Source organism: Arvicola amphibius, chromosome 14 (genome assembly GCF_903992535.2).
Source record: "Arvicola amphibius chromosome 14, mArvAmp1.2, whole genome shotgun sequence".
Taxonomy (NCBI): domain Eukaryota; kingdom Metazoa; phylum Chordata; class Mammalia; order Rodentia; family Cricetidae; genus Arvicola; species Arvicola amphibius.
The window spans coordinates 47,552,294-47,568,182 of NC_052060.1; the positions used below are offsets into that span (position 1 = coordinate 47,552,294).

The 15,889-nt window shown below is 38.1% G+C and overlaps 1 protein-coding gene across 1 annotated transcript in view; it reads left to right on the forward strand.

The window, feature by feature from the left end:
- The window catches only part of Unc5c (unc-5 netrin receptor C), a 331,978-nt gene that overhangs the window by 219,811 nt on the left and 96,278 nt on the right, over positions 1-15,889 (forward strand). The window contains exon 3 of the mRNA XM_038311663.1: positions 5,611-5,754. Coding sequence (XP_038167591.1) covers positions 5,611-5,754 — 144 coding nt within the window. The remainder of the gene's footprint in view (positions 1-5,610; positions 5,755-15,889) is intronic.

A 15,889-nucleotide genomic window follows, 5' to 3' on the forward strand; every position in this document is an offset into this window, starting at 1 on the left:
TGCATGAGGATGGATTACTTTACCGCTTATTTAAGCTAAATGACTGACCTATTGGCTTACGAGCTAAATATCAGTTATTATTTTATGACATTAAAGCTGGGATGGTTTCCGGAGAGCAATCACTGAATGAACAATAAGTGCTTATGAATCACACCTGTCAAATTGAAACTTGAATACTTGCCCTTGCCAAAGTTTTATTTGCTGAAAAGAGTCACTGAACATTAGTTTTCTGCTTAGTCCAGTTGCAATATGAATAATAATAATAATAATAAACCCTTCTTTCAAATGTAATATGTGAGACTGTCAAGGAGCTCTGATTGCTTTTTGTACAGAATAAAGCATTAATAATCTGGTCCATTATACTCCGTTACTATTGTTTAGTTTCTTCTGTAGCAAAACTGATTATTATCTTCATAATTGTAGAACATGATGGAAATTTTACTTTCTGAAACAATGGACAATATTCTTTTCTTTTTTGTTTTGTTTTTTATTAAAAATTTCTGCCTCCTCCCCGCCTCCCATTTACCTCCCCCTCCCCCTTCCACTCCTTTTCCCTCTCCTGTCTGAAGAGCAGTAAGGGTTCCTTGCCCTGTGGGAAGTCCAAGGTCCTCCCCCCTCCATCCAAGTCTAGGAAGATGAGCATCCACACAGGCTAGGCCCTCCCAAAAGCCATCCCATTTAGTACCTAGTGCTCCAGTGTCTCTCATTCTTTTCACATTGTCCAGCTTTGAGTCTTTATATTTGCTTCCATCTGCTGCAAGTGAGTGGAAGCTTCTTTAATGACGGCTGAGCAAGACACTGTTCTATGATTATAGAAGAATTTTTTTAAAAAGTCATTTTGTTGTTATGTTCCTTTGGTGTAACAGTAGTCCCATAAGTACCTGACTTACATAGTCTCAGAGTCATAGCCATAGAAGCAGTGTCAGGGATGGGTTCCAACTCATGGAGTGGGCCTTAGCCAATCAGAAATTGGTTGTTGGCTCATCACACAAATTTCTTTCTTCAGTGTCTTAAAGATTTCACTATCCAAGTACAGTTTCTCAGTTAGAACTATTTAAGAAAATTTTAACCTGTGGGGCTTATCATAAATGTTATTGTTTCTCTGGTACTGGTCTTTGTGTGTTAACTTTGTATCCTACTACTCCGCTGAATGCATTTGTCAGTTTTCTGGTAGAATCTTTAGGTGATTTTATGTATAGAGATAGATCATCTACAAATACGGATACTTTGGCCTCTTCCCTTTCCATTTGTATTTCCGTTATCTGCTTCTCTTGTCTTATTGCTGTGGTCAAGATCTCAAGTGATTATATTGAACATTAGTAGAGAGAGTGCACACCTTTATATTCTTCCCAATTTTAGTGGAAATGCTTTGAATGCTTCTCCATTTAGCATAATGTTAGCTATGGAATTTTTGTATATTACCTTTATTATGTTTATATAAGTCCTATATGTCCCTAGTCTGTCCATGACTTTTATCATGAAAGGATGTTGAATTTTTTTCGAAGACTTTATATGTATTTAATGAGATGATCTGACTTCTGTCCTTGAGTCAATTATTGTGTTGGGTTACATTTATTAAATTATGTTGTGTGTAGATCCATCCATAGATCTCTGATATGATCGTAGTGCTTTGGTATATAGCTTTTAAGAATTTATTTATAAAGAAAACCTTTCATATAACAAATTGACAGCTTCAGGCTGGGTGACGTTTTACCTGTGTTCTCAATTATACAACATATTAAAATACTTGACATTAGTGAACTTTTAAAGCATAGTCATTTGACAGGACTAAATATTAGATCTCCATGGGGATCTGGGTACTTAAAAATCAATTACACATGTGTTTATGATCAAATTATAGTAATATACATGTTCATTATTTTATTTATGTAGTCTCACAAGGATGCAGAGAGTTGAACTTCTATCTGGATTTTCATATCCATTTTAACCTCCCTGTTATCAAGTGCTCATTCATACTCATTGTAAGAGTTCTTGGTATAACAAGCTAATAAATTCCTTGCACTTTGGTTCACAAAGAACAATGAAACCTATTATAGACACAAATGACTGCAAACTTCAAACAACCTGCATCTTTAAGATGCCACTATTAAAGAAAGTGATGGGAAATCTTTGATGTTATCAGATGTGATGGAAACCACTCATTTATATTTGTACAAATTCTGTAGCACTCCCTAACCGCTAAATAACCTGAAACCAATTTCAAGTTCCCACGGCTCTTCAAAGCAGTCTTCCTTGGAAGTAATGCTGATGGTATTTCAGATTTCGAGAAGGCTTGTTTCTTGCATCCTGGGACTTCAAGAAAATCTGAAATCTGTCTTTCAATGAGAAAAGAGATTACTTACTTTTTACTGAAATCACTTTGCTTGATGAGCAAAATGTCACAAAATAAAATTACCTACAGCAATGAAAAACTGTACATAGCTATGTAGCTGAGAGCCTTAATAATCCAGAGGATTCCAGGGAATTCTGAGCTCTAAATATTTAAATACTCCATGCTACACTCCTTTCCTATTCTGCCATTGACCAAATAATGGAAGGTAAACAGTGTGGGCCATGTGACCACGCAACTGTACACAATTGTAATTAGTTCATGTGCTGCTGAATGGGGCATCTGTAAAGCTGAAGACAGCCCTCTATGTGTACTGGATTCCAGTGCCCACAGGGAGCCTGGGCTTCATAATTCAGAACATTCATAGTGTGAATAGCTCCAGTAGCAAGAGAGTTGGTCTGTGGCTTCTTAAAAGGCTTTGGATTTGTGGTTAGTAGAAACATTCACAAACTTGTTCAGTCTCAAGGATATAGTGGACCCAGTGAAGTTCCACCATCATTTAATTAGGTTGCCAGCAATTACTTCAAGTAAATGGAAGGGGAATGAAACCTGAGGTTATTATCTCGGGACAAAAAAAATACATATTTATATGTGGTTTCAATATCCATAGCTGTTCTGCATTTTAGAAAGAGTCATTCTAGTGAGAAGTAAATGCACACTGCAGGTTTATCAGCCCTTTGGTGACTAGATTGCCTGCAGCTACTTTAAAGGAAGAGTTTTCTTTCCAGTAACTGGACTTCTACGTAAACGGGGCATGTTTGAGCAAGAAGACAGGTGAAAGCACTAAACATTAGAGGGTAAGGAGAAAAGGCAGGTGGAGGTTGAGAATGGAGACTTTCTTTCCTTCTTTGACAGCAATGGTGTCTAGATATCAATGAGAAGACTGCAACAAGGGTGGAAAACTGGACCCAAGGAAGATCCAGGAAATAGATACGTTTTTGCTTAGAATTCTTGCTATGAAAATTGTTGTATTTGTTAGACATTTATGAGTGCATTTCTTTCTGTCTTTTTCACAGCTAGATGAAGGGTTGGACTATGTTATTTACTGGAAATTACCTTTTAAACTGACTATTAAATAAATATAAGAGGATTAATGATCTTTGAACTTTAAAGTAATATTACAGTATAAATGTTTGCCAATAGAGTTGTCCCTTCAGGACCTTGTTCTGCCCTGGATATGCTTTCATAGACTTTAGTAGAATTCAGATATGAGGATAAGGGCCTATAACTCAAATCCCATCAGTTCTTGATAGAAGTTCATCCCTCTATAGTGAGGTCCTTAACTCTGTTGGGTGCCTATGAATTTCTCTGATTTCACTGCAATTATTTGAATACATCTTAGGTATTATTTGGGATCCCCCTTTCAAGGTCTCCAGAAGGAATACCATTTCCTGAAATCTATTATAAAAATATTTTTAAGCATCATTATACTTTGTAGCTTATTAAGCTCTAAACACATGTATACAAATGTATAGATATTGTCTATCTCACACATGTATCTAATAGTCCTCTGCCTAAGTCATCTGGGTCAAATACCTCAATGATATAAAATTCTTTCAGAAGGAAATCCAAATTCTTAAGCATCGAGTACAAGAATTCTCCAATTTAGCATACTCCATTACTTTGCAGGCTTGTTAAAAGCCCATAGATTTCTAATGAATGAATGAATCTGGAGTAAGGTCTGAGAATTTGTATTTCCTACAGGTTTTCAAGTAATGCCAGGAATGCCATTCGGAGAGTCCCACTTTGAGGACCATTAGAATACAAATGTCCAAACCAGACCCTTTTCTTGACTCTCTATCCATTTCATACCTCTGCTCTCTATGGCCAGTGTTTGGTGGTCTTTTTGATTGCTAATTTTATAATTATCTTTATTGATGCTTCCTAAACGTTGGGTACCTCTCACTGCATAATGTAAACAAGGTAACTCCTTTGTGATCCTTCTTAGTAGACTGAGATTTGTCATTTACTTTCATCTCTTTACAACTTGTTTGCAGAATTCAACGTCATTAATAAGTACATTAATAAATGCATAATTATTAAATATATTAAAATGGTATTGTTCCATTGTTAATACAAGCCTTCCTTAATATATATATATATATATATAAAATTGGATATTTATAGTTCATTAATAGTTCATTAAGGTTGGTAACTAATTCATTAGAATTCCACAAGTGCCTAATAAAATACTTTTAATATAACTGATACTTGATAAAGTATCACTGAACAATGACTAAATTGATGGGTATAAAGTTAATAAACAAAAGCAATTCATTCTATCATTCTTACTGTATCCATACTTGGATGAGGGCAATTTTTTTTTTTTTTGCTCCCTGTGGGTGTTGTGCTATTGCTATCAATGAACACTTCATTCTGGAAACGTGTGCATTCAATCTCCAGGTGAAGAGGCACTTGCCCACATATATCACTCAGTTAATTTCTCCTGGTCAGTGCAAAAAGACATTGCAGAATGCATCTCTGAAATCATCTTAATACCTCAAATAAATACCATTGAAATGGTAATCCTTGGTTCAATTTTTGTGACTCAAAATACAAAACTTGGAATTATTTCAACACTAGCTGAAGACACTTCTTTGGGATTTCAACTACATTGCCATTACAGATAAACATGTGAGCTTCCAAAGCATTGTACAGAAAAACCTTTTAAAAGTCATGTATTCTTTAGTTTAACTGAGAGTATAATGTATTTCAAAAAAAAAAAAGATGTGCTGTAATATTTTAAACATATCTGTTAAAGTGGTTTTTAAATGATCACCACTGACTTTATAGATTTAGGTTCTTTTCTTTTCTTTCTTGAGGGACTAGGAAGGCTCCATTGTGTAAAGCTGTTTACAATATCTTGGCATCTTAGCCACAACCTATATAAATAAAGTAGAATCCTGAGTAAACATGAAAGCCAAGATGATATCATTTTAGTATTTTAACAGAGAGATATAGCCGGGTAGGAGATGAATATTATCGGGTTAGATAAGAGGAAGTGCTATTTTGTGGGATTATAGATTCACTCCACTTTCATCTTCAGACAAATATTGAAGACCTGAAATAGCAAACAAAATAATAAAATATGGAGTACAGTAACTGGAATCCTCAGAAAATGATAGGTGGAAGGCAATATCTGGGTGGTGATCTGTGGCTTCAAGGGGATCCCTGGGCAGGGCAGTGGTATGCTTGTTTTGTTTTATGTGTTATGGACAGGTAGGTCCTCTCTTGACTTGAACTTTTGTTTCTCTTGTCAGGTCTCATTGTGAGGGAAGTGAGCATTGAGATTTCACGCCAGCAAGTAGAGGAACTGTTTGGGCCCGAAGATTACTGGTGCCAGTGTGTGGCCTGGAGTTCAGCAGGCACTACGAAGAGTCGGAAGGCATATGTGCGCATTGCCTGTGAGTTACTGCATGTGGACAAGCCTGGGTCCAAAATGATGGGAATGGTCTAAAGCTTAGACAGTGGTCGATCTGACATCAAAGAACTCTTAGTCAGCATCCCTATTCCAAAACTGTCCCTAAAGTTCTGCGTTTGAAACAATTCCTCTGAGATAACCTCAATTTTTTTCATTCAAAATACTGAAGAACTCATTAGGTTTCCAGTTTTTAGATCTGGTCTACCATCAGACTGTAGTGTGAAGCGGCGGGGCTGCGTCCCGCCACCCGCCGCTGGCTAGCTTTACACCCGAAATAATTACACGGAAACTGTATTCTTTTAAAACACTGCCTGGCCCATTATCTGTAGCCTCTTATAGGCTAATTCTCACATCTTCCTTTAACCCATATTTAGTAATCTGGGTAGCACCACGAGGTGTGCCTTACCAGGAGAGATCTTAACCTGCGTCCATCTCGGAGAGGAGCAGCATGGAGACTCACTATGGCGAATGCCTGAAGCGTCTCTCTCACTCTACTTCCTTGTTCCCACAATTCTGTTCTGTCTACTCCACCTACCTAATTTTCTCTTAAAGGGCCAAGGCAGTTTTCTTTATTAATAATGAAAGTAACACATAAACACTCCTCCATCATTTCCCCTTTTTCCGTTTAAACAAAAAAAGAAAGGCTTTAACTTTAACATAGTAAAATTACATGTAACAAAACAGTTATCAAGCAAGTATTACAGTTACAATATTTAAATCTATTTTATCTTTTATCATAACTAAGGAAAGCTATAACTATCTATTTATTCTTCAACTCCATCAAAGACTCCAGAAGGATATAATGCTACCTAAGTAAACAAGAAATAAGTAACTTATAAAACTCTAGAAATGACAGAGACAACTCGCTGCCTGGACAGTCACCCAAAGTTCCTCTGTACTGTTGGGGCATCCATCTTCAGCCTACAGGCCCATAAGTATCCAGCAGACATTTTCATGAAGCAGAAAAATTCCAAAGACAGTTCAGTCACTTTCTGCTGTGTCCTGCAGAACGTCTCGCAGACTCTTTAATGAATCAGGAACCCCAAAAGACCATCTCACCTTTAGGCAAGTTCAGCAGTCCTCTCTCTGCGGGTTCTTTGTGTCCAGTTTATGGAACAGTCCAGCCAAGAGCAGTTTCTTGCCCAAATGGCTAACAAACTCCATAAGTAGCCTCTTCGATGCCCATCTTCCTCTCGAAGTAGATTGGTGCTGCCAGGAGCAGACGTGTCTCATAGTCATGAAAAACCCTAAGTTATTAAAACATTAAATGCCATATTCTGCAGTCTTTGAAAGATATGAAGAATGTCTATCTAACTGAAATATATCTCTACATATCTAGAAAATCTAATAACATGACTACAAGCTTAACTATTATCAATGATTATCCATTAACCTATATTTTCTAATTATACATTACATTTTTAAATGAACTACACAATTACAATACCTTAATCAAGATCAGAAATACATATACATATAACAAATTGACCTTAAAATCCATACCAATGCAAATTATTCATATCTATATCATCTCCCCCTTTAAATGTAAAAGAACATTTATAAACAATATTTGGGAAAATGGGCGCAGTTATTTCTCTCCAAACTGCTTCCTGCTGAGTGGGGGCGTTGTTATTTAGGTCTTTTATGGTGTTACCTGTGTGCTAGGTTCCTCTCAGTTGGCAGTTGAGTGAAGTAATTTTTTGAAGATGTTCACAGCAACCTTTCAGGAGGGCGTGGTCTATCATACCATATTGGGATAGAAGCAATCCATAGAGTCTCATCTTCTGTGAAAACAAAAGAAGAAACTCTTTTCCAAAGCATCATGTTCTTAGATCCAAATCCTGAAGTCATACCGTTAAGATGTCCATTCTGGTCTAGCCTGGCAGCCCATATAATGAAATGTCTCTCTGTATTTAGCTCCTTTACAGTCAAAAAAATCAAAGAAAACACAACAAAATACATAATCCAGACTCTCTGTGAATTTTCCATTTTTACGTGGCTTATTTTTACTCTATCACTTTACTTCTTTTAATCTATAACTATCTGTACTCTGTCTCTTTAAAGACTTTATCCTTTTTTTTTAAAGGCATTAACTTTATTTTCTATATTTTTTCTTCTCTTTCGCTCTCAAGCCTACGTACATTTATCCAACATTGTGACCCAGTTAAAGGCCTTCTATGTCTGAATCTTTCCTATTGTGAATCTGTAATTTTTTTACTATCCAGGAGCACTTTTGTTTTGTGCTTTTAAATCGCTACACACTTAAGAATCTAAGCTGTGACATTCCTAGGTCAAAAACAGGTACTGTGAGCTTGCCACGCCCAGTCCAACATGGTGGAGCCGCTTATGACTCTGAATCGGTTGCAGCTCTGAGCTGCAGAGCAGCATGCTGCTCTGAATGTTGGCTCCACCTCTCTCCAATTTCAAAATGGAGGACGTACCATTTTCTGCTAGCTCTGGGGCTGCCAGGTAGGAGCCGCACTCAGCACTTTAACTCTGAGACTGAGCGTGCAGCACAAAAACTCTTTTCATCCAAGTTACAGCCAAATCTGACATGCAGAGCACTGCGCAGTCTGAAAACATCTCTCTGTATTGTGGCAGGAATCCGCCATGCTCTTCCACCTGCCTAAGCCTGATTCCGCCATCTGCCCAGGTTCAGGCAGGGAGCAGTGAGCCATCGGCATGGTCTCAGAGCACTTTCTTTCCGATCCCAAGTAGGCACACAAACATCCAGTCCATAAAAGCCACTGAAATGCTTTAAAGCCAGAGTTCGCACTTGGCAGCACAGCACCAGGAAGCTGCGTTTTAAAATGACTCAGCTTTTTCTCTGCCGCTATTGCCGAAACAGGAAAGCTCTCTACGGCACGTCCAGGCAAACAGCAAAAAGCTGTGTTAAACTCTCTCTCTCCTTTATTTAAAGCTTTTTCAGGTTTTTACGTGGATTTAGTCACCACGTTGGAGCGCCAATCTGTAGTGTGAAGCGGCGGGGCTGTGTCCTGCCACCCGGCCCCCGGCTAGCTTTACACCCGAAATAATTACACGGAAACTGTATTCTTTTAAAACACTGCCTGGCCCATTATCTGTAGCCTCTTATAGGCTAATTCTCACATCTTCCTTTAACCCATATTTAGTAATCTGGGTAGCACCACGAGGTGTGCCTTACCAGGAGAGATCTTAACCTGCGTCCATCTCGGAGAGGAGCAGCATGGAGACTCACTATGGCGAATGCCTGAAGCGTCTCTCTCACTCTACTTCCTTGTTCCCACAATTCTGTTCTGTCTACTCCACCTACCTAATTTTCTCTTAAAGGGCCAAGGCAGTTTTCTTTATTAATAATGAAAGTAACACATAAACACTCCTCCATCATCAGACTATGTGAGAATTAAGTGTTGTCTTTCTTTCTGTCTTTCATTCATTCGTTTGTTTGTTTGTTTGTTTGTTTAAATGTTGAACAGTATTTCTATGGGAACTAGAAATTTCCAGGCCAGGGTTCCCTACTTACGCTGAATCTGTGCTAGTGCATTGGAACACACTCCCAAAATGTTAATTTCTAAAATGTTGCAGTTCAGAAAGAGGATAAAGATGCCTCTCAAATAAGGATAATCAATGAAATGTAAGGAATATTTTTGTTTTACATAGTTACAGAAGTTTTGTTTTAAATCTTCTTTGCATAACTTGCCAGTCTGGAGGCTGGGTCGTTAGCTCCACAGAGCCCTTCTCAACATGTAGTCTTCTGTCTGGAATAGGGTGGAAGGCCGATAGAGCCTATATTACATTGCCATGTTGACAGGCTTTTTAACGAATGATGTAAACACTGCAATCCATGTTTTATTTGCTGAACTTGTAAAACTGCATTTTACAAAATCATTGTAGCATGATTAATAAAAAAAAATCAGAGACAGATATTGGGGTTCAAACTGAAGTTCAGAAAATTAAAACAGACAGCCACTGACTCTTACCTCTACCTCAGTCAGAAAAGGCAATCCTGCCTCCAGGAATCTCAGATTGAGACTGAGACTGAGAGCTGCCTCCTCCCATTTTATATTCTTCTCTACAGCTGAGATTAAATGCACGCACCACTACCGCCCGGTTTCTTAGAAAACTACTGTGGCTCCTGGGATTAAAGACATGTGTCACCACTGCCTGCTCTGTAAGGCTGACAAGTGAGGCTGTTTTACTCTCTGAACTTCAGGCAAGCTTTATTTATTAATCCCTACAACTTATATTTTCTGGCAGACGTCAATGTCACACTAATGTGTGACAACATCTCTTCAGTACTGACTGATGTCAACACACTCACCTTTGGCCTCCCTCCCTCTTGATCTAGATTGGTGATGCCTTTGGTGATGCCTCCCAGTGAACTAGCATCCTTCTGCCCTCACTTCTGTCCTCTATGCAATCAGAGCAGCTTTCCTAAAATCAGAGCAGGCCTCACTTCACACCCCAATTGTCAGATATATGTGAAATTATGTAGCAAAACAGCAGAGACTAGGTGGCATAAAAATCAGAAATTTCCTTTGGTTTTCTTTTGAAGGTTAGAGGTCCAAGATCAAGGTGTCAGCAGGCTTGATTCCTCCTCAAGGCCTCTTTGTACCTTTCACACAGTTGCCTGCTTGATGAGTCCTCAAAGGATTCATGGGATCCTTCCCTGGTATCTCTTTATGTGTCTACATTTCTCTTTCTTATGAGACGCAAGCCAGTTTGGATTATGACCCATCCAGGAAGCCTTATTTTAAATTAACCACCTCTTTAAAGGCCTCGTTTTCTAAATGCCGTCACATTCTAAGCTGCTGAAAGTTGTGATCCAGCATATGAATTGGGCAGGGAGACACAGCTTAGGTGTAACAACTACGTACTCTGTTCTATCTTTGTTACCAAAGCTGCCAGCTCTGATTACTAGGCTCTATAATGTTATTTCAGTCTGAAGTATTTCAGTTTCCTTGCCCTTCAACTGTAATTTATGCCTTTTTGTTTCAGCCTATATTTACCTTCGCGATTCTTAAAGGCTAATTTCTTCAGCAAACATCTAATCAAGATTTTTTTTTTCTGTCCTTGGACAGTTTTATACTTTGGGAGTAACCTAGTGAGACAAGGTAAACTCAAGATAAAATAAATAATGAGCAGGTAGGGACAGGTGATGTGTGTGTGCTGTGAACTAAACCAAACAGGGCTAGCAGAGATGATGTGCTTGGGAGAAGGAGGTCATGTCTGCTCTAAAACTGAGCTCTGATTCCCTGCTCATCCTGGCAGCGGGAGAGAAGGAGTTGTGTGTAGAGAGCTGCAGCAGACAAGGACAAACACTGAGACTCCCAGATCACAAGAGAAAAGTAAGGCCTAGCAGTCAGTGAAGGTGAAAAGTTAGGACCTGGTAGGTGTTGGACACTGGGGGTTTAGTATGGTTCAGAATCCCAGTAGAAGCCCACACACATTCAGAATCTCAGTAGATGTTCTCTCTCTCTCTCTCTCTCTCTCTCTCTCTCTCTCTCTCTCTCTCTCTCTCTCTCTCTCTGTCTCTCTGTCTCTCTCTGTCTCTCTGTGTCTCTGTCTGTCTCTCTCTCTCTCATTCTCTCTCTCTCGCCCACTCCGTTCACAGAATAACTGACTGCACAGTAGAGAGAAGCAAAGATGAAGGGCAAATATAAAAGTAGGAGTCTTTTACTTGGGTCCTGTGTGGCGCTGACACAGAAGGGAGCAGGGAAGTGGCTGAGATCAGGATTCTACACCAATTCAAACATGAAAATAAAGGCTTCTGTTGAGTGTCAGGATGTGGGTGTGAAAGGACAGGTGGGAAACTTTGATTCACAAAATGTGAAACATTTGACAAGGTCTCATCCTTGCCCTCTGTTTCCAGCTCACTTTGTATTTGTTGGCTTGTTTGCTTTTCTTTGCTGCAGTATTCTGTTTCATAATAATGTGAGCCTTGCAGTGAAGAATTCTATCTTACATAACCTTGTGTCTTCAGGGCTTAGAACAATGCCTAGGGTATACTATATGTTTAGTAGATGTGTCTAACTGGAACTCCTGATGAAGAACTCTGTGTGAAGCTCCTGAAAACCCTGAGGATGAATATCCCTCTCTGAGTTTGTATAGGGATTTGTTTTATGTCCTAAGTGTATACCCATTAAAATAGCTATGACATGAGACACTCTTAAAGGATAACTATTAACAACAGCTCTTAGGAACAACATAAAAAGGTTTTTACAGACGTTAGGTTGAGGATTGGATTAATCAGATTGGGCACAGGGAGAAATCGCACTATTGGCAATACCACAGGAAGTCCTGGAGCTGGGATGGCCCTTGGGACAAAGCAGACAGGGACCTCTGTTTCTCCACATTGACTAGTCAGTGGATATGGATTCCCTCTTAACTTCCTACTCCCACAAGCTTATGGCTCTGACTGAAACAGCTTCTTCACCCAGTTTACAAAAAGAAAGGAAGGAGAGCTTCATCACCAATACCACCTACAAATGGGATCAGGCTTGAAAGACACCCCAGTGGAACTTCCCCATGCCCTCCACATAAGATTTAAATTAATTCAAATTTAGCTATGAATTACACTGAAAAGAGAAGTGTTATGGACGTTAGCCTTTACCCCTCTCTTCCATATACTCATGAGTACTAAGCACAGTCAATATTTAAAATTGCAGCCTAGACTTGATACCAAATTAATCCATAAGTGTTTTAATTAATTAATTATTCCAAAAGCTGCAGAGTTCCACACAATGGATTCTCATCTAATAAATAAAGTAGGTCCATAGATTATAAAAAAGATTGTTTTCAATTTTATATAGAAATGTGTAAATTCTTACCTTTATTTTCTATATCAAAATTAGGTATGTTTATGTAAATCCTATCTTTATTTGCTATAGTTTTTAAACCACACTCTTTGACTCCTTGCTTTCAAAGAGTTTGGTATTTTCAAACAATCAGGCCTAGCTCTACCAGCTTCCACAATAATGGTGGTTGTGACGCCAGCTACAGCAGTTACCTAAACTCTACCAGTGTCTATGTTTTCAAAAGTACACATATAAGCAAATGAAATTAACTTTAGAAATGTATTTTGTTTAGTCTCGTGTATACAAGAGCATTTCAACCAAAAATGCATAGAAACACATATCAATGAAACACTCAACAACTTTTCATACTAATCTTTGGGTTCTAGTACTGTGCATACTTATGGGACCTCTCAACTAAGATTACCCTTGGGACATATGCTCCAAAGTTCCACATGGCTAGTCAGGACACATAATCTATAGAATGACCATTATGTATTAATGGATATAATGTATAATGTATTAATGGAAGTGATACTGAAGCACTCACTGTGTGTGTTTTGGCTGTTCAGTCCTTGCAAGGACTCTGTGATGAGTGAGATTATTATTATTATTATTTAAGTTAAAGAAAACTTAAAGCAGAGAGTAAAAAGTTCTACATGAGCCAATTTATGCTTTAATCAATACACTGAGAACAAATAAGAGAGGAGATGACAACACTGAGTTGTTGCTTCTTTTGGTTTTGATTTTAGTTTTGGTCAGGTGGAAGACAGCAAGATTAAATTTTCCAGTAGATGAATTGCTGCAAGCCTCCTTTTTTACAGTATAAAAGTATGAAGTGTCCATGGCTTCCTACATTTTTCCTCATTGCTTGGTATATATAACTGTACCCATTTGTTCCCAAGAGGAAATAGCATCATTCTACAGATAGGCAATTTATACAAGCCTTTCTTTCCCATCTCAAATATTATTCCCCCTATTTGAGACCAGCTCTTCTGCTTCTTTCAGTTGTGTTCTTGCTGAAACTGCCTTCTCATATGATTCTGTCAGACCCCAAACTTGTCATTCATTTAAGCACTTATTTTTTATATGATTTTCTCCTTTCTTATTTACTTTTCTTTGTGTTGATTATCTCCTCTAGAAGAATACAACCCCTCCAAAGTTCAAGGATTTTTTTTTTTTGCTTTGGTGTTGTAACCCCAGGGCCTAAACTAGTCCCTTGCATACATATGACTGTGGTAGGAAAAATGGAGATAACAAATGAAAATATTGTGCAATTCTGTAATTATTTTTATGTACACTTAGTAAAACAAGTTTGTTTTCTGAGGAACTCAAGGACATCTCTAGGAAACAATTGCCTCTGTGCTTCCCCATAGGTCACCATAAGCCCTCTCCTCTTGATTTCTTCCAGCATTTAGGGACTTCAAGTACACATTTCTTGATGTGTTTTATGCCCATAGTTTATATTTTATCCTCATGGCTCTCTTCGAAAGTCAGATCCTTGTAAACAAAGACGTTTTATTGTTTAATGATGAACCAAATGTATCTAGAACAAAATATAGCTGGAACTGTGTAGGTCTCAATATTGTCACAAAGGAGCGAATATATTAGCAGTTCTTTGTTCAGATATCTTCACTTAAAGGTACATGTGATATCATAAGTGGTCGTGTTGCTTTGTATGTTCATAAAAATCATATCTTAGACCCTTTCATGTTACAGTCCAATATCCTAGTTGCTTGTACTACTTAGCATAAAAAATTATTGAACAATTTAACCTAATAATGTATTTCTTTAACTAGGCATTCTAAACAACATGGGCCATACCATGAACTTAATACCTTACTACTGAATGTCTTAGCAGAATATAGCAGATTTATCAATACCAAAATAAATAGCTTATTCACTAACGTGCATTTCTTAATTTTGGGTCTAGTTCTTTAGGCAATTCTTGAGCTCCCAGTGTCCTGTTATAAATGACAGGGTCCATATTTTGATTTCAAAGAGATTAACTACATAGTTTAGACATTGTTATATAAGGGAGGGATTTTTTAACAACTTTACTCTTGTTTTGTTTAGAATTCAATAGTTATGTAGCAGTAAACAGTTTACTGTGGTTTATATGGTAAGATTAAAAGCTAGTGCCCATGGCTGATATATTTTCCCAAATACATGTGCTTTTGTCTATGGGCAAAAGCTCTCAAGTTTCATGATGCCTCACAAACTCGTAGGCATTTATAAGCCACATTTATTATGGAAGGTAGACAAGTAACCGATAAAAAGCAGTTTCATAGTTACATTCTGGGGAAAGTCATCCATCCCTGTTTTAGGTAGGGTGTGTAACCCACAGGACTGAAATTTGGCATTAAAGTGTGTTTTATATATATGAAAAGAGGAGTTTATGGTTTAAATGCTTAATTGCCAACGTATTACCTGCAAGCATTGCATTCTTCTTGTACTCAGCAAAGACAACTATAACGTTTCGGAATGTCAGGTTCCCCATCCATAAAGGTGGCATGTTTCTTATTATTTATCCTCTGAAGCTAAAGATGCAGTATGAATATAAAAGTGTGGCTTGCATGGCTGTTGCTCTCTTCCCCTTTTTCGTAATGGATATCATTTGGACTTCTAACTCTAAAGGATTTTTTCTAAAACACCCTTCAGCGAGACTATCTGAATACAAATGTATTTGTCCTATAAATGCCCTAAAGTCAAGAAATAAGAAAAAAATGGCTGGGGTGGTACAGCTTTACTTCGGGGACTATATTCACTTGAGATTCATCAGTTTAAATGATCTCAGTGCAATGAAGGAGAGCAGGCCCTGGTACATTAAAGGCATTGCCAGCAGGCCCCTCCTGCTGATATGCTTACAGATGCTGGCCTGACCTCTATCCTCAGGTATGAATTGTGATGTTGGAGAAGTTCTAATGGTCAATTCTTAAGAAGGGCCAAAAACTTTAGCTCTGAAACAGCAAAATGAGGTTACAAAAAAAGAGTCAAAATCTATTACCTTCCTTCATTCTTCTTACAATACTGTGCTGATGACCAACATCACTGCATCCTTACACCAAGTCTTACTGTGTCCTAGCCACTGCGATACCCCAGGAATCCTATCACACAAGCCTGTGGTCACCCATATTTTGTCAATAACAAATTGGAGGAGTAGAAACATTAGGAAACTAGCCTGAGTGTCCCTTTTACCTGTTGATGGATCCGAAACTTAAGCAATGTCTTCTTTTTTGCTGTAGTCAGTATCAGTGCACCCAGCTACAGTCAGATGAACAATTATTGACTTTATAGTCCATGATAGCCAATATGAGCAGTTGATTTGGTCTTCCTGCATTTTCA